At 39.7% G+C, this 23,405-nt stretch overlaps 1 protein-coding gene across 4 annotated transcripts in view; it reads left to right on the forward strand.

Annotated features, from left to right (window-relative positions):
- Nucleotides 1–23,405, forward strand: part of PDE7A (phosphodiesterase 7A) — a 112,144-nt gene that overhangs the window by 28,347 nt on the left and 60,392 nt on the right. Inside the window, exon 1 of one of the 4 annotated variants that reach the window (XM_006069058.4) lies at nt 20,871–21,050. The exons of the other annotated variants lie outside the window; for them this stretch is intronic. Coding sequence (XP_006069120.1) covers nt 20,991–21,050 — 60 coding nt within the window. The 5' untranslated portion in view covers nt 20,871–20,990. Of the gene's footprint in view, nt 1–20,870; nt 21,051–23,405 lie in introns of those variants that run through there. 4 annotated transcript variants of the gene reach the window in all.

Consider the following 23,405-nt stretch of genomic DNA (forward strand, 5'->3'; position numbering starts at 1 on the left):
TGTGGCTCACCTGGTTAAAGAATCGGTCTGCAATGCGGGACACCTGGGTTCGATCCCTGGGTTGGGAAGATCCCCTGGAGAAGGGAACGGCTACCCACTCCAGTATTCTGGCCTGGAGAATTCCATGGACTATAGTCCATGGGATTGCAAAGGATCAGATACAACTGAGGGACTTTCGCTTCACTCAACAATCCTATTATCTATCCAAATATATTCTTTCTTTCTGGCTTTTACTGTACATAATGTTTTATAATCTTTTAAAATTTATATTAGTAATTTTTCATTTGGAATATTTTATGGTAATATTTCAGATACTTGAGATTTTTTTCTGAATAGTCTTATTAGAAACTCAAGTATGTACAGTATTCTATTGGTAAACTTGGTAAATACTCATTTATAGCTTTATCATGGGAATAAAAAGGTTGATTTGATGAACAGAAAAATCTTAAATCGAGTTGTATCCAGAGGTGTGTTGGGAAGGGCTTAAAATGACGAGATCCCTGAGGAAAAAAGTAACCCTGAGTTGTGTCATTTGCCAGTTTCTGCCAGTGTACTTACCCTTACCATGGCTGATACGATGCTGTCGACATAAGGTCAGTGAACGAATTGTTGGGACAAATGCACAATTTGGTGCCTGGAGCTGATGCGCACAGGCTCCCTCTCACCACTCGTTATACAGCTAGTTCTTAGTTGTGGGTAGCCGAAAACTAATACCAGTTTCTGCAAACAAAAGCCTCAGCAGGAAGACTCAAGAGTGGGTCCAGGTTTAGTTGATGGACCAGCTCGGTATCGCCATTACTGACCCAGGTGCTTTTTCTGTGTTTCTGTTTAACTCTCTTTGGTATGATGCTGTATCCCTGCTGTGGCTGCACAGTTCTCTGTATCCAGATAGGGCAACTTTGAGAGGAAGAAAGGGGCTGTCTTCCGTTTTGTATCATGTTAAGTGTAAAGAAGCCCATTGCGTGAAGCCTCCTACTGCAAACTTTGCATCACACCTGCCAACTTCACATGGCCATTTCTGACTTGGTCCCTGGCAAGAGAGATGGGCCCATCCTGATTTGGTGTGGACCAGTCAGAGCCCACTCTCCAGGTCTGAGGCTGCCCACACTCCTCTGATGCTCATGGCTGTCTACACACGTGAACAAAATGTTGCTTTAGGAAGGAAAGGAGGAGGGGTGGCTGTTGAATATACAGCCAACAGTGTTGTCTACACAGGGTTGTGGATGACACTTCCAATCACATTATCAGCTTCAGTATATATTTTTCTATTTTATTTTGATTGTGTAGTAAAAGTTTTCATTCATTAAGAAAAATTGTGAATATTAATAGTATTCTTCTTGGCTCATTCTATGAGGCCAGTATTACCCTGATACCAGAACCCCACAAAGACAGTTGATCCTAATAACTTAGAATCAGAGACCTAATCTAGAAACTGAAACTTTCAAAATTAAAAGAAAACATAAGGTGAATCTTTATGACCTTGAATTTGAAGAGGATTCTTTGGTGTGAAAAACATGAGTAAGAAAAGAAAAAAATAGATATATTGGATTTCATTAAAGTTGAGAACTTTTATACTTCAAGTACATTCTCAGGAAAGTGAAGACTACCCACATAATGGAAGAAAATAATTGCAAATCACATACCTAATAAGGAAGTCATATCTAGGATAGAAAAGGACCTCATACAACTCAATAATAAAAAGAAAGCGCAATTAAAAAATGGATCAAAGGTCTGAATAGTCATTTCTCCCAAGAAGATTTACAAATGGCCAATAAGGATATGGAAGATAGTCCAACATCTTTTCCACCAGGGAATAGAAGTCAAAACCACAATGGGACATGACTTAAAAAGTCAAGATAGTAAGTCTTAGCAAGGATATGGAGAAATCAGAACCCTCATACAGTACTGGTGGGAATGTGAAATGGTGCAGTCACTTGGAAAGCAGTTTGGCAGTTCCTCAAACCCTAAGTGTAGAGTTATGCTACCACCTGGCAGCTTCACTTCTAGGTGTACACCTAAGAGAAGGGAAACAGGGCCAAACAGAAATCTGTACATGAATGTTTATAACAGCATTATTAAATTGGTAGCCATAATAGCCCAAATGTTCATTAGCTGATAGACTAAAGTGTTATATCCAGTCGTGTCTGACTCTTTGTGACCCCATGGACTGCAGCATGCCAGGCTGTTCATCACCAACTTCCAGAGCTTACTCAAACTCATATCCATTGAGTTGGTGATGCCATCCAGCCATCTCATCCCTCTGCCATTCCCTTCTCCTCCCACCTTCAGTCTTTGCCAGCATCAGGGTCTATTCCATGAGTCAGTTCTTTGCATCAGGTGGCCAAAGTATTGGAGTTTCAGCTTCAGCGTCAGTCCTTCCAATGAATATTCAGGACTGAGTTCCATAATGGACAAATATTATTCAATAATAAAAAAGATAAATTTGTGCTACGTGGTGCATCTTGGGTGAATCTTGAAAACATTCTGAGACAGAAAATAAGCCAGACTCATTGGGCATGATTCTATAAACTATTCAGGAAATGTATTTCAATCAGGATAAAAAGATATAGGTGGTTGCAGTGGGCTCGGGGAGGGAGAATGGGGAGTAACTTCTTACAGATCCGGGAATTCCTTTGGGGTGATGAAAATACTGTTAACACTGGTGATGGGTGCATGAATTTGTCACTATAGTAAAAACCATTGCATTGTATATTCAAATGGGGGAATTACATGATTTGTGAGCTGTAGCTCAAGAAAGCTGTTAAAAATGTCAACAATGTTTTATTTAAAGCTTCCCTTGCAGTTTCAGAATATTTTAAAATTAATAATCTGGAATTTTGAAGGAAAAATATTCGGAAATGTTTGCTTCAGTGTAGATGTCAGTCATGATATCTAAAGTCCCGTCCATCTTGTTGGTCGTAAAGTCAGTAAAGTACGCCGCAGTCACACCAAGCATTAAAAATTACAATACACAACCCCGGTGTGTTCTTGCATGCTCATCTATTAGTATAAAACTGCTTCATTTTAATGACAGTATATGCTGAGCAGATGCATCTGAACTTTGCCTTGCATTTGTTTTTAGAGCTTAGTTGCTTTTGTAGATCTAGCACAGTTTTACATGAGGAACCACACATGGGAGCAAATGAGAAAAAAGAAGGTTAATTCAGACTTTGCTAATCAATAGTACATATATGAAACAGATACATAGAGATGCCAGAGGTGGGAGTGCTCAAAGAGTTAAAAATATTGAATGTTTGAATATGTGTATTTTTTGAGAAATGACTCACATACCATGAAATTCACTCTTCTGAAATATGCAGCATGTTTTTTCATATATCCACAAAGTTGTGGAATATTGCACACCTTCACTACTAATTTCTGAACACTTTTTATCACCTAAAAAAGAAACCAGAGTCACTTCTTACTCCCCTCCCCAGCCCCTGCAACTAGTCATCTACTTTCTGTGTGTATTTACATATGGAATATGTGCATTGTTTTTACTACAAATTTCAAGTAGTTAAAAGTATCCAGGAATTAAATCTTTTTGAAAATAGAACACTTATATTGTATACCACTCACTGTAAATGACTGTGGCTATATTCCATATTTCACTTTAATAGTTAACCAATCAGTCCATTATGGTAGCTTCCTTAAAGATTATTTCCTAGAAGTGGTATGACTTGTTAAAATGTTAGGTGTGGTTTAAAGCCTTCTAATAAACATTGCCAAACTACCCTCCAGAAAGTGTGTATTAATTTACACTCAGAAAGTAATGTAAGAATCATGTAAGTTGTGAAGTATACTAATGCCTTTCAATTAACCGTTTACTTGTCAAATTTTGAAAATCGTTTTCTGCTCAACACTTTAGAAACTTTTCAGTGAACAGGAGTCATAATTTTTTATATTAGTTGTACTTGAAACATTGTCTTAAATTAGCAGTGCAACTATATAGTACAGTCTACTATTCCAAGTTCAAAATAAGAAATTCTCTAAATACATCTTATTAATCAGTTGCAGATTGCCTGAACTTTATACAACTGGCTCTTAATTGTTCATACAATAAATCTTTAAGCTGTATTAGCTATTTCAGTTCTTTCTAAATTTTTTTAAGATTCCTCAGTAAATCTTGAAATTTGGCTGACAAAAATTTCTGACTTTTACTTTTCTCTTTACACAACCACACATTGGAGGTGTTAAAACTGACGTGACTTTCCCAAGTGGGAGGGAATGTATTCTAGATGAAGGAAGTGAGTTGGGTACAGGTGTGGCCGTGGCCATGTCCAGGCTCTGATCAGGAAAATGTGAGCAGATTATTTGGAGCAAGTATAGGGTGAAAATGAGATAATGAGGTTAAATTTGTGCCATAAAAGACAAATATTAACTGGTTTTCTATATCTTCTTGGTAATAAAAAAATATCCTCCTATAGGGTAGGGAAGGATGATAAGGTACTGTATATGCAGCTTGGAGAGAGAGAGGGTTAAATACTTGGTGTTCGTTGGAGTGTCCCCCTTTTAACCTTGATCCTGTGTGTTTTTCTTATCAGTTTTTCTCATATCACCTTTACCTCCTCAGTTTTATCGTTTTTTTTTTTTTTTTTTTTAAAGTGATGTGGTGTATTGAATGGGACATACCTCTTTTAGAAGTGGGTGTCTTTGGGGTAGGGGGAGGGGAGGGGCATGCGTACACACACACCTGACCTCATGGGCCTCTGACAGATAGTTCCCAAATGATTGTGGCAGATCCCAGGAGAATGTGGGGTTTTGGCAAGGGGTTCTTGAACCCACATGTATTTGAAATAGTAAATTTAAAAGCTCATATATTTGTTGTTTTTGTTTACTCTCTAAGTCGTGTCTGACTCTGTTCATGGGATTTCCCAGGCAAGAATACTGTAGAGTGATATGGCTTCCCCAGTGGCTCAGTGGTAAAGAATCCACCTGCAGGAGACACGTGTTCCATCTCTGGATCAGGAAGATCCCCTGAAGGAGGAAATGGCAACCCACTCCACAGAGGAGTGGGCTACACAGTCCATGGGGTCACAAAAGCATCACGACGTAGCTATAAATTGTTTTGCCAATACAAGTAGATACACCTGTGATTAAATTCATTTAAAACAGCTGCGGTGAACATTGGGGTGCATATGTCTTTTTGGATTATTGTTTTCTTCAGGTATATGCCCAGGTGGGGATTGCTGGATCATATATATGGGGGCCCTATTTTTAGTTTTTTCAATACCCTCCATACTGTTCTTCTTAGTGGCTGTACCATTTTACATGCCCACCAACAGTGTAGCAGTTCCTTTTCCCTGCACCCTCTCCAGCATTTATTGTTTGCAGATTCTTTGATGATAGCCATCCTCACTGGTGTGAGGTGATACCTTACTGTAGCTTTGATTTGCATTTCTGTAATAGTTAGTGTGATGTTGAGTATTTTTCCATGTGCCTTTTAGCCACAGTTAGAAGGAAAGAAATGATAAAGGATTTTCCTGGCAGTCTAGTAGCTAACAGTCTGTGTTTCGTATGCAGAGGGTGTGAGTTTGATCCCTGGTCAGGAATCTAATGTCCTATATGCTGCATGGCATGGCTTTAAAAAAGAAAGAGACAAAATAATAGCAAAGATAATGAAACTAAAAGCTGGTTCTTTGAGAAGACAAACTGATAAACCCTTAGCCAGACTCATCAAGAAAAAACAGGACAGGACTCCAATCAGTAAAATTATAAATGAAAAAAGAGAAATTACAGTGGACAACACAGAAATACAAAGGATCGTAAGAGATGACTACAAGTAACTCTATGACAATAAAATGGACAGTCTAGTAGAAATGGGCAAATTCTTAGGTACAGCCTTCCAAGACTGAACCAGGAACAGATAGAAAATATAAATAGACCAATCACAAGTAGTGAGATTGAAATCGTGATTAAAAATCTTCCAACAAACAAAAGTCCAGGATCAGATGGCTTCACAGGCGACTTCTGTCAAGCCTTTAGAGAAGAGTTAATGCCTACCTTTCTTTTTTTTTTTTTTTAAATATAACATTTATTGCTTGTAGATGGTTTGATACAGAACAGCGTTTCTTCTCATTTTGAATCTGGAAGTACTATACAACTGAATACAAAGAGGGAAGAGAAGTACCAAAACCGAACTTGTGATTCTCTGTTCATGTGGCATAAACCAGTTTTGTACACAACATGTAGCAGCAGTTTTTTAAGTTCCCTTTAGAAAAATATGAATTCTACACATTTATTATTGTTTCCTGTTTAATGCATGGGCTGAAATCACCAGGATCAACTTCCTTCTGGAGGAAAGAGAGGAACAGAGCGTGGAAAGAACAGTGAGACTTTCTGAAACAAATGGGCATCTGACTGCCACACAGCTTCCCCTAATGCCTACCTTTCTGAAACTCATCCCAGAAGTTGCAGAGGAAAGAATATACCCACGCTCATTTTGTGGGGCCACCATTACCGTAATAACCAAAGCCAGACAAAGATATCACAAAAAAAGAAAATTGCAGGCTACATCAGTAAACAAAGACACAAAAATCCTCAAAGTATTAATACTGGCAAACCGAATCCAGCAACACATTAAAAGGATCACATACTGTGATCAAATAGGATTTATCCCAGGGATGCAAGGATTTTTCAGTATCCTCAAATCAATCAGTGTGATACAGTACGTCACCAAATGGAAGAATAGAAACAGAGGTTTTTAGAATATGACTTGTAGCAAAACTGGACAATAAGGTTTGAACCTGTGATCACATGATCCAAAGTCTCTGCTCTCCTGGTCCAGCTTTAAGAAGATACATGTTGGCACGAATTTCAAACTTAAGAGAATCCAAACTTTGAGGGAAATTAGATGAAAAATTTTTTTTTGCCTATGTGTTTTTGAAATTGTGCTAAAATACACCTAAGATAAAACTTATTATTTTAACCACTTTTAGATGTACAATTCAGTGATGTTGAGTATATTCACCAGTGTGGTGCAAACATCACCTCTCTCCCCATCTGCCCAGCTTTCTCTTTGGCCACACAGAGCTGGGTACCCATTAAACAGTGATTGCTGGTCCCCTCTTTCCCAGCTGCTAGGAACCTCTATTCTACTTTTTGTCTCTATGGATAAAATTCCTTTTTAGTGAGACAGTTTTTTTGATGTTAGATAGTATAAATTAAGTTTTCTGTTTCTTTTTAGATTGTTGATAATGAATGCATTTCTTCAAGAAGTATGACATACTTTGTCATAAATTAAGAGTTATTTTTGCCATTTTAATTCTTTGTCTGTTGTTTTTAGCCAAAACATTGTAATTACATGTGCTAAGTACAGAAGACTTTGTGTCCTTTTCATTGTATTAAATGTAAACAAATGTTATAGAAAGAGAAAATAGTTCTTTTTTCTGAACCTTATTACCAAATTGCTTTTTTAAAATACATTGTCGCAGTTCCTGCTACTTAAGGTAGCATCAGTTAGTCTTAACTGCCTTTGCAATTAAGTTCATCAAAATGGTAGCAAATGCAAAAGATGACAGTCTTTTCACTAGCCTGTGTACGTCTGTATTGTTCTCCAAGCTGATGCTGGTCAAATCACACCATGATTTGATGTGGTTTGACTCAGGCTGGGTTTTTTTGTTTTTTATTTTTAATTAATTATTTTTTTTTTATTGAAGGATAGTTGCTTTACAGAATTTTGTTGTGTTCTGTCAAACCTCAACCTGAATCAGCCATAGGTGTACATATGATGTATTTACTCCTGCTCATTATATTCATTAGTAGTGGTTACTCAGAGGTGCTCTCTCTACTCTGGGCAGACCATGGACTTTAAGCTTTTTGTGGTTGTTGTTCCATGTTCACAACTCAGGAGGTTGTGAGAAACCCAGAGTTCAGGCTCACGCACTTGACTTTGGCCTGGATGCTAGACACAGCTTCAGTACTCAGTACTCTGCCTCTCTTTGTGCCTTCCTGCCTTTACTTAGTTTTTGCCCAGATATTCTTTATTACCAGCTCATGAATTTATTTCTGTAGATATTTTCTAGCATTTTCCGTCGTGTCCAGTGATAGGATCCACTCTCTAAAGCAGTCCGTTGTTGAAGGTGGAAGTGGTCTCAGGCTTCAACCGATTCATTACTGCCACTGAGTAAATAATAATAGAAATTGGAACACAAGTTTTGTCTTAATTCACTTTTATTTATTCTTGGCTCCTTGTTCCAAATCAGTGTGTTACAGGACTGGATGGAAGAATTTTTAATATTATCTACTGTATCTCGCTTTCATTTTATGAAGGAACTAAGAGAGCCTGGATTGGAGGAAGGGTCTGAACCAAAAGTTCCTTCGCTAGCCTAGGAAGAAGCTATAAGCCCTGCCAGGGATGCAGTTAGAAATTTGTTGAGTGATGGCCTTCTTGTCATTTGCTTTTCGTATTACACTTAAAGATGTTTATTACTGGCTTTAATATGACATAGGTTTAAGAGGGAATGTGATTTGTATTCATGTGTGAAAGGAAAAAAAAAAAAAAAAACAACTACATGGGGTGTTGCTGGTTATTTTGAATAGTTAACTATTTGCGAGTTTTGCCCTCCCAGGCCTTTCCTGTTTGTAAGTCTAAAGATTTTGGTGTTAACTGTCTTATCTTTTCTCCTTGAGTAATCTGGTGATTCACTGTGGCTCAGATGGTAAAGAATCCGCCTGCAATGTGGGAGACTTGGGTTGGGAAGATCCCTGGAGAAGGGAACAGCTACCCACTCCAGTTTTCTGGCCTGGAGAATTCCATGGACCCTATAGTCCATGGGGTTGCAAAGAGTTGGACACGACTGAGTGACTTTCACTTTCAATCTTACCACATGGTCTTCTTTTGGGGGAAGCAATCATATCTATTATTATTTTTCTAACTTTTTCTTTTCCGTTGGAGTATAGCCAGTTAACAACGTTGTGATAGTTTCAGGTGAACAGCAAAGGGATTCAGCCATACATATACATGTATCCATTCTGGGGAAACAGTGGAAACAGTGTCAGACTTTAATTTTTGGGGCTCCAAAATCACTGCAGATGGTGACTGCAGCCATGAAATTAAAAGACACTTACTCCTCGGAAGAAAAGTTATGACCAACCTAGATAGCATATTGAAAAGCAGAGACATTACTTTGCCAACAAAGATCCGTCTGGTCAAGGCTATGGTTTTTCCAGTGGTCATGTATGGATGTGAGAGTTGGACTGTGAAGAAGGCTGAGCGCCAAAGAATTGATGCTTTTGAACTGTGGTGTTGGAGAAGACTCTTGAGAGTCCCTTGGACTGCAAGGAGATCCAACCAGTCCATTCTGAAGGAGATCAGCCCTGGGATTTCTTTGGAAGGAATGATGCTAAAGCTGAAACTCCAGTACTTTGGCCACCTCATGCGAAGAGTTGACTCATTGGAAAAGACTCTGATGCTGGGAGGGATTGGGGGCAGGAGGAGAAGGGGACGACAGAGGATGAGATGGCTGGATGGCATCACTGACTTGATGGACGTGAGTCTGAGTGAACTCCGGGAGTTGGTGATGGACAGGGAGGCCTGGCGTGCTGTGATTCATGGGGTTGCAAAGAATCGGACACGACTGAGCAACTGAACTGAGCTGAACTGATTTCTCCCCCAAACTCCTCTCCCATCCAGGCTGCCACAAAACATCGAGCAGCGTTCTATGTGCTATGTCGTAGGTCCTTGTTGTTTATCCATTTTAAATAATAGCAGTGTGTACATGTCCGTCCCCAGCTCCCTGACTGTTCCTTCCCCTCATCCTTACTCCTGGCAGCCATAAATTTGTTCTCTGTCTGACTCACCACATGGTCTTGAGTGATTACTCCCAGATCCCTTCTCTAGCTCAAGCCAAGCCAGACTCCTAGATGGACACTTCCATTCAGTTGTCCCCGGGGCACTGAGCCTTCTCCTGAAACACAGCAAATTAGTCCCCTGAATCATGTCACCTTTCTCCGTTCCCATGGATCATCCCTAATCTTGGCCATCATCTTATTCTGGATTAAGGCAGCAGCCTTCTTGCAGAGCTCCTGAAGACTGGTCTTCCACTGTATTAATGCCAGTGTTCCGTCCCCTGGCACCCAAGTTTTTTTTTTTTTTTTCCAAAATGTATTTTATGCATCCCTCTCCTAAAGCACACACATACTCTTAAACAGTGCTTCCCAGGTAGTGCTAGTGCAGGAGACTAAAGATACATGGGTTTGATCTCTGGATTGGGAAGATCCCCATTTTTTCTAGGCAAAAATGCTAGAGTGGGTTGCCATCTCCTACTCCAGGGGTTTCTTCCTGACCCAGGGATTGAACCTGAGTCTCCTGCATCGACAGGTGGATTCTTTACCACTGAGCCACCAGGGAAGCCCATTACACACTAGACCACAGTAAATAAACATAACTTTTTTATATACTGGGAAACAAAAGACTTTGGGTTGACTTGGTTTATTGTGGCATTTGCTTTATTGCAGTGATCTATAACTGAACATTTACTGTCTCCTTGGGATGCTTATATTATGAATAAAGCTATGAATATTCATGTTCAGATCATTTTGGGGGCATATGGTTCATTTACAGAGAGTTCTGATTGCTTCACATCCGAACACTAGATATTGTCAACCTTTTTAATTTTAGCCATTTTTGTTGGGTGTTTAATGGTATCTTACGATTTTGATTTTCATTTCTCCAGTGATTAAACATGTTGAGCATCTTTTCATGTGTGTATCAGCTATTTATATATCTTCCCATTGTGAAGATATATATTTTCACATTATATATATCTTCCCATTGTGAACTTGTCTGTTCAAGTCATTAGCCTGTGTTTTAAATTGAATTATTTTTCATTAAGATGAGTTTTTAGTATAATATAATCTGGATCAAATCCTTGGTCAGGTTTTTTATTACAAATATTTGAGTGGTTTGCTTTTTCATATCTTAACACTACCTTTGAAGGGAAGTTTTTAATTGTAATTAAGCATAACTAAAATTTTTGTAACTAGTATTTTTGTATCTGGAAATCTTCAGTTAACCCCAAATCTTGAATATATTCTCATACTTTTTCTTAGAAATTTTGTTTTAGTCTTTATGTTTAGATATAAAGATCTGTGTTGATTTTTTGTATAGCAAGAGATTGCATGTTGGGATTTTTTTCTTAAGTTTATATAGTTTTTCCGGTGCCATCTGTTGAAAAGATAGATACTTGCCCTTGAATTACTTTGGCACCTTTGTTGCTGCTGCTGCTGCTGCTAAGTCGCTTCAATCGTGTCCAACTCTGTGCGACCCCATAGATGGCAGCCCACCAGGCTCCCCCATCCCTGGGATTCTCCAGGCAAGAACACTGGAGTGGGTTGCCATTTCCTTCTCCAATGCATGAAAGTGAAAAGTGAAAGTGAAGTCGCTCAGTCGTGTCCGACTCTTAGCAACCCCATGGACTGCAGCCTACCAGGCTCCTTCGTCCATGGGATTTTCCAGGCAAGAGTACTGGAGTGGGGTGCCATTGCCTTCTCCACACCTTTGTTGAGTATTGATTAATCACACAAGTGTGAGTCTGTTTCTGAATTCTCTATTCAGTTCTGATGCTCTACATCTGCCTTTATGTAAAAGCCACATTGTCTGGTTTACTATAGTTTTAAAATAAAAGTCTTGAAATCAGGTAATGTAAGTCCTCCAATCTTTTTTATTCTTTTCAAAGATATTTTGGCCATCCTAGATCTTTTGTGTTTCCATATAGATTGTAGAATTTCTTCTTTAAAGAAAGCATGCTGGAATTTTAATTGGATTTATAGATTAACTTGAGAAAAATTGGAAACGATGTCAAGCCTTCCATAAACATATGTATTACTTTCCTAGGACTGCCAAGACAAAGTATTATAAACTGTATGACTGAAAGTAACAGAAATTTATTCTTGTAGTCAGAAATTAAGATGTCAGCAGGGGCATGCTCTCTCTGAAGGCTCTGGGAGAGGAATCCTTCCTTGTCTCCTCTAGCTTCGGGTGGTTGCCGGCCATCCTCTGCATTTCTTGGCTTGTAGAACCAGTACTCTATAATCTCTGCCTTCCTGTGCACATGATCTTCTCCTTTTGTATCTCCGTCCACATTTCTCTCTTCTTATGAGAACATGAGTTATATTGGCTATAGAGCCTGCTCTAACCCAACATACTGTTATTTTAACTTGATTACATATGCAAGGAACCAAGTAAAGTCACGCTTATGGGTACCAGGTTACGACCTTGGCAGATCTCTTGGGGAAAACACAGTTTAGTCTTATAACAACTTGATACATTTCTCCATTTATTTAGGTCTTTCAGTTCAGTTCAGTCACTCAGTTGTGTCCGACTCTTGGCGACCCCATGAATCGCAGCACGCCAGGCCTCCCTGTCCATCACCAACTCCCGGAGTTCACTCAGACTCACGTCCATCAAGTCAGTGATGCCATCCAGCCATCTCATCCTCTGTCGTCCCCTTCTCCTCCTGCCCCAATCCCTCCCAGCATCAGAGTCTTTTCCAATGAGTCAACTCTTCGCATAAGGTGGCCAAAGTACTGGAGTTTCAGCTTTAGCATCATTCCTTCCAAAGAAATCCCAGGGCTGATCTCCTTCAGAATGGACTGGTTGGATCTCCTTGCAGTCCAAGGGACTCTCAAGAGTCTTCTCCAACACCACAGTTCAAAAGCATCAATTCTTCAGCGCTCAGCCTTCTTCACAGTCCAACTCTCACATCCATACATGACCACTGGAAAAACCATAGCCTTGACTAGACGGACCTTTGTTGGCAAAGTAATGTCTCTGCTTTTCAATATGCTCTCTAGTTGGTCATAACTTTCCTTCCAAGGAGTAAGCGTCTTTTAATTTCATGGCTGCAGTCACCATCTGCAGTGATTTTGGAGCCCCAAAAAAATAAAGTCTGACACTGTTTCCACTGTTTCCCCATCTGTTTGCCATGAAGTGATGGGACCACATGCCATGATCTTTGTTTTCTGAATGTTGAGCTTTAAGCCAACTTTTTCACTCTCCACTTTCACTCTCATCAAGAGGCTTTTGAGTTCCTCTTCACTTTCTGCCATAAGGGTGGTGTCATCTGCATATCTGAGGTTATTGATATTTCTCCTGGCAATCTTGATTCCCTCTTGTGCTTCATCCAGCCCAGCGTTTCTCATGATGTACTCTGCATATAAGTTAAATAAGCGGGGTGACAATATACAGCCTTGACGGACTCCTTTTCCTATTTGGAACCAGTCTGTTGTTCCATGTCCAGTTCTAACTGTTGCTTCCTGACCTGCATACAGATTTCTCAAGAGGCAGGTCAGGTGGTCTGGTATTCCCATCTCTTTCAGAATTTTCCACAGTTTATTGTGATCCACATAGTCAAAGGCTTTGGCATAGTCAATAAAGCAGAAGTAGATGTTTTTCTGAAACTCGCTTTAATTTCTCTCAAAAAGGTTTTATAATTTTCATTGTACAGATCTTGCTCATATTCTGTAAAGTTTGTCTTCAGGTATTTCATGTTTTTGGGTGCTATTGGAAATGCTATTTTTAAAATTCCATTTTTCAATAATTTTTTCTAATATATAGGAATGCAATTGACTTTTGCATATCAAATCTGTGTCCTGTAATGTTGCTATATTTTATGAATTTCAGTAGTTCTTTTGTAAAGTCTTTAGGATTTTCTATATAGATAATTATGTTGTCAAATAAAAGACAGTTTTTCTTCTTCCTTTCCAGTTTGGATGCCACATATTTCTTTTTCTTGCCTTAATGCATGGGCTCTGACTTTAAATACCCTATTAAAGATACAGAGCAGACATCCTTGCCTTGTTTATGATCTTAGGGCAAAAGCATTTAGTTTTTTTTATTTTTAAATAGGTGGCTGCAGGTTTTTTATAGATGTCCTTTGTCAGATGAGAGAGTGTCCTTCTATTCCTAGTAAAGAGTGTTTAGCATAAATTAGTGTTGAATTTTGTTACCAATTGAAATATTATATGATTTTTTAATTCTAATATGTTGAATTACATTTATTGTTTTTTTAACAATAAACCAATTTGAGTCCTGAGATAATAATATCCATTTAATCATAATGCATTTCCTTTCTATATATTATTGGATTTAATTTACAATTATTTTCTTACAGATCTTTGTGTCTTTCTTTATGAGCTATTTGGTCCATGATTTCCTTTTGTAATGTTTTTGTCTGGTTTGGGCATCAGTTGTTTTTCTTAGTAATTTTATTGTGATGTGTCTTGGTGTGTTTACATCCTGTTTTTATTTCTTTACCTAAAGCATCTCAGTTTATGCAAGTATTCCTTATATATTATCCTAGTGAGTTGGCTCTTTGCATCAAGTGGCCAAAGTATTAGAGCTTCAGCATCAGTTCTTCCAGTGAATATTCAGGGTTGATTGCCTTTAGGATTGACTGATTTGATGTCCTTGCTGTCCAAGGGACTCTCCAGAGTCTTCTCTAGCACTAAAAGTTTGAAAGCATCAGTTCTTCAGCACTCAGCTTTCTTTACAGTCCAACTCTCAAATCTGTACATGACTACTGGAAAAACCATAGCTTTTACTGTATGAACCTTTCTTGGCAAAGTGATGTCTCTGCTTCTTAATACACTAAGTTTGTCATATCCGTATGTGCTTTTAAAAATGTTACGTATGAATGCATCTTCAGTGTAATACTCAGAACTGAATTCAGTCTTATAAATGTGGCCTGTATTGAGAAGAGAGGAGCATCCTTGATTTGGATATTATTAATATCTGACTCTTAGAGGAAGGCATGGCATACCACTCCAGTATTCTTCCTGGAGAATCCCATGGATGGAGGAGCCTGGTGGGCTGCAGTCCATAGCATCACAAAGAGTCGGACACAACTAAAGCTACTGAACATAACCTCTGACCCTCAGTGCTTCCTAAGATTGCCTTTACTTACTGCCTCCTATTAGAGTTTAAATATTCTGACTTTTTTTTTCCAAAGGAAACTGTTTTAAACTCTGTTTCCACTGTTATATATGCATGCAGTTTATCTTACATAAAAACACACACTCCATTCTCTTCAGATTATTTTGTAATTAAATGTGGTTTACTCTTTGTTTTATATGCAGATTTGATATACATTAGTCCGATCTGCTTCCGAATAAATAACAAAATGTCAGGGGACTCCCCTGGGGATTCAGTGGCTGAGACCTCAAGATCCCAATGCACGGGGCCCAGGTTTGATCCCTGTTCAGGGAGCTGGATCCCGCATGCTGCAGTGAAGACTGAAGATCCCTCGTGCTGCAGCTAAGACCCAGTGTAGCCAGATGAATATATAGATAAATGAAATTTTAAAGAGAGAGAGTGATGTACTCACAGCATGTATGGAAAAACCATGCCCTTAAAAAAAAAAAAAAAAGAGTCGGATGTAGAGTTCTGTTAGGTACCTCTGGAATTCTTCTACTCGTTTCATATCCAGAACTTGAACTCTGGTTTGCTCAGTCAGCTAGGAATCAGCCTAACAGTGCTCTGCTTTCTTCTTACGGATGCATCCAGAGACTGTGCAGCCTTGTGGAAATTAAGGTGGCCAATGTCTGTGACATGCTCCTGGTCTTTTATACTAGCAACTTAAGTCCAAACTCGACAGTTGTAGGAGCCACACCATTGGGTTTTGTTTTTTTTTTTTTTTCCTTCTGGTAATTGTGGCCATTTCTACTTTTCCATAATTTTTTTTCCAACAAAAGTTCTCACATTTATTACTGAGCCAAAGCATTAGTGCAGAAACACTGACAAAAAGAGAAAAAACATTTTCCCAATAAAACACATCCAGCTGTTACAATAGTAGCAATGTTTTCAGTGTAAGATGCAGTTGACCTTGACTCGAATTCCATACATGTGCCACCTGTTGTACGAGGCTTCCTATAGACCCAACTTGGTTCTCCTGCAGCGTCTTCTCTTGGAGTTGTACCTGATTTTAGTACCAGTTTTCGTTCAAATCCATTGGGGAATAGGACTATTCTGCTTTTGTCTTTTGGCCAGGAATCAGTTGATCCTGGAAATCTTGTGAGAAAATGTGGTGAGGAGCAGGATTCCCATAATTTTAAAAATATTTTGAAGAATGGTTCAATAAGCAAATCTCAGTTCTTTTCCTATCATAAGATGTAGTTTCCTGGACCGGAAGACTTCAATGTTTGTAAACTGTCAGGATGTTTTTATTACTTCCTTCATACTAGGACTAATCGTGTATTTGTTGCCATTAAATACTGAGACGACAGAAATATATAAAGCTTAATTCAGAGCACTAACAAAGGTCTTAACTGATAAAAGTCCCATGTCACCATAGTTTTAAAATAATTTTTGTTACTTATCAAGGCTGAATTTTTCATCAGTTTCATAGATCTTGAAATTCATAACATTTAAAAAATAATCACCTCTAATATGAGGTTTTTAGTAGAAGAAATATCAGTAAAAAGAAAAAAAAAGCTCACCCTGATTTATTATTTGTTATTAAAATTGGCTGGAATTCAAAATGATAAGGGCACAGTTTGAAATTGTGACTATTGCATTCACATTTTTTCTACAATAAATTTGGTTATGGTTTCAACAGACACTACATTCGTATAAAGAACTCTGGGATAGACTATTCCTGTCAACATGATTCCAAAATTATAGACACTGATGTCAATGCAGATGAGGTTAGCCTAATTTGGTCAAGAGAAGGACATGCTGAGTCTCTGTATGGATAGCTAAAGGCTATTGCCAAGATTGACAGGTGTCCTGTGAGTGGCAAAGAGCCCCAGGGGTAAAATTTGTACTTGGATTACTTCTCTAAGACACAGTGATCGAAGTTGTACCTTTTCCTTCCATTGACTGTGCTCCTAAAATAGTGAGATTTGCTTTTAATACCCTGACTATTCAGATATTTTATAAGCCCCAGAAAGGTAAAGAATTTTATACCTTTTTTTTTCTTAAGGTATCAAATTCTGTTTTCAAGAGCTTAACTGTATCCTGTGCATGAATTTTCCTAGTATAGTCAAGTGACCCTTTTTTGTTACCCTGTCATGTTTCACTTAGGCTTTGAGACAGGTGAGAAATGTTAATATAAAAGAATACATTTGTTATTATTGTAAAAGAGGCAACTATTTAGGGGATAATACATTATATTTGGAGAGATTAATTTTTAAGATAATTTTCTAATAAGTAATATATCATAGATGAGTATTAATACAATTTGATAACAGCTTTTGTTTCTATTTCATCTTATTGAAATTTCTTTATTAAGAGAAGCTTTATAATTTGTCAAGATACATTAGTAGTAAGTATTTCATATCTCAAAATAAGAAAAAGTTTTAAAGCCATTAGATTCATGCCATTAAAGAAAGGTAAGTATACTAAGAAAAAACTGTATTGCCTGAGGTTTTTGTGAGATTTGAATGATGTACATGTGTCATCAGCAATGAAGGAGCTATGATTTTAGGCATAAACACAGTAGCTATTTCTATTGAAATTTTTTTTGACCATGTGGCAAGCCATGTGGGATGCTAGCTTCCTGACCAGGGATTGAACCTGCACCCCCTACACAGGAGGCACAGAACCTTAACCACTGGACCACCAGGGAAGTCCCTGCTGTTTCTATTCAAACAGGAAATTTCCTGACCTGGGAGGATTGTGTCTTGATTATCTCTGTATTTTAGCGTCAGATATGTAGTGAAATTGAAGAAGGGGATGCTGGGGAACCATTGTAGGGAGCCAGCCTGTTGACTGGTGTGAAAAATTACCCTGGCCCTCCCAGGACTCAGAAAAGTGTCCCTGGGTGCTGGGCGGGCACCACACATGTTCCCCTCCTGGACCGTGTGGTTTCCTTTAAGCCCAGAATTGGGGTGTAGCTGGAGAGGTCAGGTCATTACCATGGTTAGGCCTTACTGATTTAATTTGGACTTGACACTTCATGGGAAATAGGTGGGGAAACAGTGGAAACAGTGTCAGACTTTATTTTTCTGGGCTCCAAAATCACTGCAGATGGTGATTGCAGCCATGAAATTAAAAGACGCTTACTCCTTGGAAGGAAAGTTATGACCAACCTAGATAGCATATTGAAAAGCAGAGATATTACTTTGCCAACAAAGATCCATCTAGTCAAGGCTATGGTTTTTCCAGTAGTCATGTATGGATGTGAGAGTTGGACTGTGAAGAAAGCTAAGCGCCAAAGAATTGATGCTTTGGAACTGTGGTGTTGGAGAAGACTCTTGAGAGTCCCTTGGACTGCAAGGAGATCCAACCAGTCCATTCTGAAGGAGATCAGCCTTGGGATTTCTTTGGAAGGAATGAAGCTAAAGCTGAAACTCCAGTACTTTGGCCACCTCATGCGAAGAGTTGACTCATTGGAAAAGACTGTGATGCTGGGAGGGATTGGGGGCAGGAGGAGAAGGGGACGACAGAGGATGAGATGGCTGGATGGCATCACTGACTTGATGGACGTGAGTCTGAGTGAACTCCGGGAGTTGGTGAGGGACAGGGAGGCCTGGCATACGGCGATTCATGGGGTCGCAAAGAGTTGGACACGATTGAGCGACTGAACTGAACTGAAGTGTTTCTGAGAGCCTGCTCTGAGCAAGGTCTTGCACAGATGTCCGTTAACTCCTGTGAAGGGAGGCAAGTGAGGTGGTGACTTACCCAGGTTCACTCAACTCTTGCCAGCACAGCTGGGAAGCAAACCCAGGCTCTTGACTCCAGACCCAGTAAGTTTGGAGATGGTGCAATAATCTCAATGGAAGTTCCTTTCAATGAGAGAAGTTTTAGAACTGCCTTTCTTTTTCTCCCCTCTGTGTCTCAATTCTGATCTTCATCTTCCATTGTTCCATTCTTCCCTTTTACACAAGACGCAAGTGCGGATTGTTGACCTCACCGTTGACCTATAAGACATACATCAAAATGTTTAAATACTGCGTCAAAAATAGCAGTATCGTGTTTGCTTCTTAGAACTCAGCTTTTTGAGCAGCTGATTGGCAGGGCAATGTGAGGATAAGAAGTGTTTCCGGGCTGAGCATGGAGGTAGCAGGCTCATTCGGTGTATGCTGCCCAGGCCAGCCCAGCAGGTAATGAATGATGACCACCAGCAGTTCTCCTGGGAACAGGACTGACTCCACTCAGCTGCTCTGTCCTTGTCCTGGGCATCCTTTGAATTTGCTGGCTGGAACCTTACTGCCCAAAGAGTAACCTGAGACCCTGACAGTCTCATGTCGCACCTAGTTTCATGACAGACTAAAAAAGTTGTCTCCGTGTGTGCAAGGATTAGCATCACAGCTTGTTCAGAAGAAAGAAGAGATATATATAAGGTGTAGTGAGAAATACATGGCCGTGTTTCATGTATAGCTTAAATTTAGAAAAATTTTGATTTGGACCTGTAATTTGAATTTATGCCTTGTTTTAACAGGTTGAGAATTAACTTTTTTTTTTTTTAATGCCCTCTTTGTATTGAGGATTGGATAATGAAAACAGCACTGGTATTTGAACTATTGGGGCTATTTTCAGATATTTTAGAACCATCATGTGGGTCCCATCACCAGGCAGATGACTCTGTCTCGCTGTGAGCCACGGTCCCTGAAGCAGTCCTGTCTTGAGTGTTTCCCAGCCTGTCTACCTCTCTCCCCTTCCCCGGCCCCAGCCAGAGCTGTGATCCCCTCTGCTGTGGTCTCCTGAGTGCTCACCCAGCCTTATCCCACCAAGTTGCACTTGACCAAAACCTTCGAAGTGTCCAGCAGGTTGGGATTAGCTTTTAGGATGAAGACAAAAGAATCTCCCCTCTGGCCATCCCATGACCTGCGTTCCAGCCTCATCTACTCTTCTTCCCGAATCTTCTGCTTGGTTTTGTCATGCATTGTCACGTCCACACAGATCATCTTCCCATCCTCTTCGCGTTCTTGCCCCTTCAGTTCAGCTCGGGGATATTTCAGGGCCCCTGGGGAAGAAGCTCCTCACTTCCTAACCAGGTCAGACCCAAACATCGTTGGCAATTCCCGCCTCAGCCCCACTGCACTTGTTTCAGTTGCAGCGTTGTGCTTATTTACAGTCTTTGATTCGTGTAGATTCTGATTAAACTGAAAGCTTCAGGAGGGCAGGAGCCAGTGTCTGTTTCCACTTGAATACCCCTGGCATCTCACCAAGGGCCTGGTCCCTAATTGCTGCTTAAGAAATACTTGCATGAAAGTTTCATGAAAGGCTTTTCCTGTCATGCTGGCTGCTGTGAGAGATCACAGAGATGGACAAAGACCCACTTTGCTGTCACTGAGCCCCCAACTCACAGCTGAGGGAAGAGTGAGACGTGGAGCACAGGTATTATCATAGATGCTGGATCACAGCTAGGGCTTGGAAGTAATGTACTTAAAATTGCTTGAAAACACCCAGATAGGCTGGCCTTTGTCAATAAATCCAGAATGCGTGAATTATAATGTTTATATAGCACAACATTGTCTATCAAAACCCCTAACATTCATAAAGTAATCCTAGCTCCAAAGGAAAGAAAAAGTTGGACACATTCAGTACTAAAAGTTGAAAAGGTAGAATAAAATGCGTTAATATTTTTAAACGCCAGGACAGTTCTGCCTGTGGAGCTGGTCTTTATGGAAGAAATGAGCACTTTTTTAGTGCTGCCAGACATTTGGGGGAAAGTTATTTGAAAGCAGTGCTGATGTTAAGGCTGTGGACGAGCTTGGGGCCGCCAGAGACCTCGTTTGCCTACATTGTGTGGGACTGTTAGGTCGGCTGTCACGAAGGTTTTTCCCCTCCTCTTCCCCCGTCACCGACTCTCCCACCCCAGCCCTGGGCGCTGGCAGTAACCACGCGCTGGTAGGAAGGCCGGCTGGCGGCGCGTTCTCAGAGTCACGTGACCCTTGTTTGAAGGCAGCTGTGTGAGGTTCAGGGCGGGCATTCCCCTCTCTCCTGCTTCGGGACAGCTGGTTATTGTCAGGTCTGACGAGCCTCCCTTGCTCTTTGCTTGCTGGGCGTGGAGGGAGGTTATGCAGCAGGACTTTTGCTAGACCCAATGGGAATTACACTGATCTGGTGTCTGGCCTTGGTTCTCATCAAGTGGGTCGCCTCTAAGGTAGGCCATCTTTATTTTTAGGATGGTGACATGAATCTTTCGTTTATACATTGGTAGGAATGGACTGGTTAGTGGAGTTCCTTCTCCTTTTGCTCCAGTTTTTGTTTCTGATTACAAGAGCTCTGCGGTTTTACCTGTCAGCTGTCATTGTCGTTATTACCATGTTACTATCTGTCATTTTCATTTTTCTCCCACCTGTTCCTCCTGAAGGGCTTTTTACAGATCATTTCTTGGTATCGAAGTAACTTTGCTCAGGATCATGCCTTTAAAGAAGTCTTTTTTTTTTTTTTTTTTTAACTAGTTAATGCCATGTCTATTTACTGTGCCAGGGTGATCAAGATGAAGTTATCCAAAAACTACAGTGCCACTGGGCTGACAAACAGACTGAGGTCTTCATTGCCATTAAAAATCAAGTTTTTATGCTTAAAGAAGTTCAGCTTCTAAAGTTATGAAATTATTGAACAGTTTGGGCTTTTGGTGTACATATTTTAAACATTCTCTTCTGGAGTTACCAAATTTATGTTATTTATTTATAAATTCCAAGTATAATTACTGACGATTTCTAAGCAATTGTAAACTTTTTAAAAAAACTAAATACCACTTTCTAGCCCGTTCTCACTTAAGGTCTTGTTGCTACTGAAATATATGCCTTAGTTATAATGAAAAAAGTAAGATTATTGTATTATGTATCTGTTGATCTTTAATTTGGATTCCAAAGACCAGGCTTAAGAAATGCTTGATAGAATGCTAGTCATTTGGTATCTGATTGAGAGTGTAAAGTAGGAAATACTTAAGATTATACTATGTAAAATTATTTTGTCTGTACTTGTGTAAAAGTGATTATATCTTTAACCCACCATGCTTCTTCCTTTATTAAGAAAACTGAAAAGTATGAACATAAACTTAAAATGTTTAAGACCAATACCATTTGCTAGTAAGCAACACAAAAACTTCTGTAAAGTTAAACGTCTTTTTCAAGCGAGGTTTTAATCCCGGATAAGGTAGTGTTTTCACGTTTAAGCATACTGTTTTAGGCATAGTTGTGTCTTTCTTGAAGCAGTCGTATTTTCTTACTGAACATGATGGAAGAAATCTCTTAAAGAAAAACAATAGGCTCGATTTTTTTTAATCTTTGTCTTTTGTAAGTTAATTTTGTCACACAGACACCAATTTACTCATTGTTTTTAGAGGATTAGCTTGCCAAGTTACTGAATGAAGGTCAAGTTAATGGATTAGTTGAATTGTAGATTTTTTTAGACACTTTTTACTTTGTTATAACAATCAAAAATTTTTTGAAGTTTTTAAGCAACAGACTGCTGTTGTTTTCAATGTGTGACTTTTAAAAGTATATAGCGAAGAACTGGAGGCTAGTGTTCAATGGATGGATGCGAGTCTTGGATAGGCACTCAGATAGGAACGCTTTTCTGGCTTATGTAAGATAAATTGCTGTTGTTTGGTCGCTAAGTTGTGTCCAACTCTTTGCAACGCCATGGAACTCAGCACGCCAGGCTTCCCTGTCCTTCACCAGCCCCCAGAGTTTGCTCAGATTCATGTCCATTGAGTCAGTGATGCCATCCAACCATCTCGTCTCATCACCTGTCACCCGATTCTCCTTTCCTCAGTCTTTCCCATCATCAGGGTCTTTTCTAATGAGTCGGCTCTTCCCATCCAGATGTAAGATGAAAACACTCTGAAAAAGCTCACTTTACTGCATCAGAGAAAGCTTTCAGAACTTTGGGCTTCTTCATCTTTTGTAGTGTGTTACCATTTTTTGTAATGTGACCCAGAAATGTATTCAGTGCTACTGTGTTTAGGCCCTGTGACAGAGCGTCTAATGACGGAGCGTATAAAACCTACCTCTAGAGGTCTTGTTCAGTAAAGAGAGATTTTGTCTGAAGGCACCTGGAGCGTTTACTGGCACAGAGTAGGAACGCAGCAAAGAGTTAATGTATCATTACTTTACCACGAAAGGGAAATACACATGCTTTTGCACGATAGGTTACTTGAGTGGGAAAGTTGAACAAGATAAAAACCATAGCACTTAAAATATCTTTCGTGCTTGTGCTCAGCCCCTCAGTTGTGTCCAACTCTTTGCAACCTCATGAACTGTAGCCCACCAGGCTCTTCTGTCCATGGGATTCTCCAGGCAAGAACACTGGGGTGGGTTGCCATTCCTTTCTCCAGGGGATCCTCCCAACTCAGGGATCAAACACACGTCTCCTGCATTGGCAGGCCAATTCTCTACCACTGAGCCACCTGGAAAGTCCCTTTAAAACACATTGTCCTTGGGAATTCGCTGGAAGTTCAGTGGTTAGGACTTCTCACTGTCACTGCTGGGGCCCTGGGTTCAATCCC

This window comes from Bubalus bubalis, chromosome 15 (genome assembly GCF_019923935.1).
Source record: "Bubalus bubalis isolate 160015118507 breed Murrah chromosome 15, NDDB_SH_1, whole genome shotgun sequence".
NCBI lineage: Eukaryota > Metazoa > Chordata > Mammalia > Artiodactyla > Bovidae > Bubalus > Bubalus bubalis.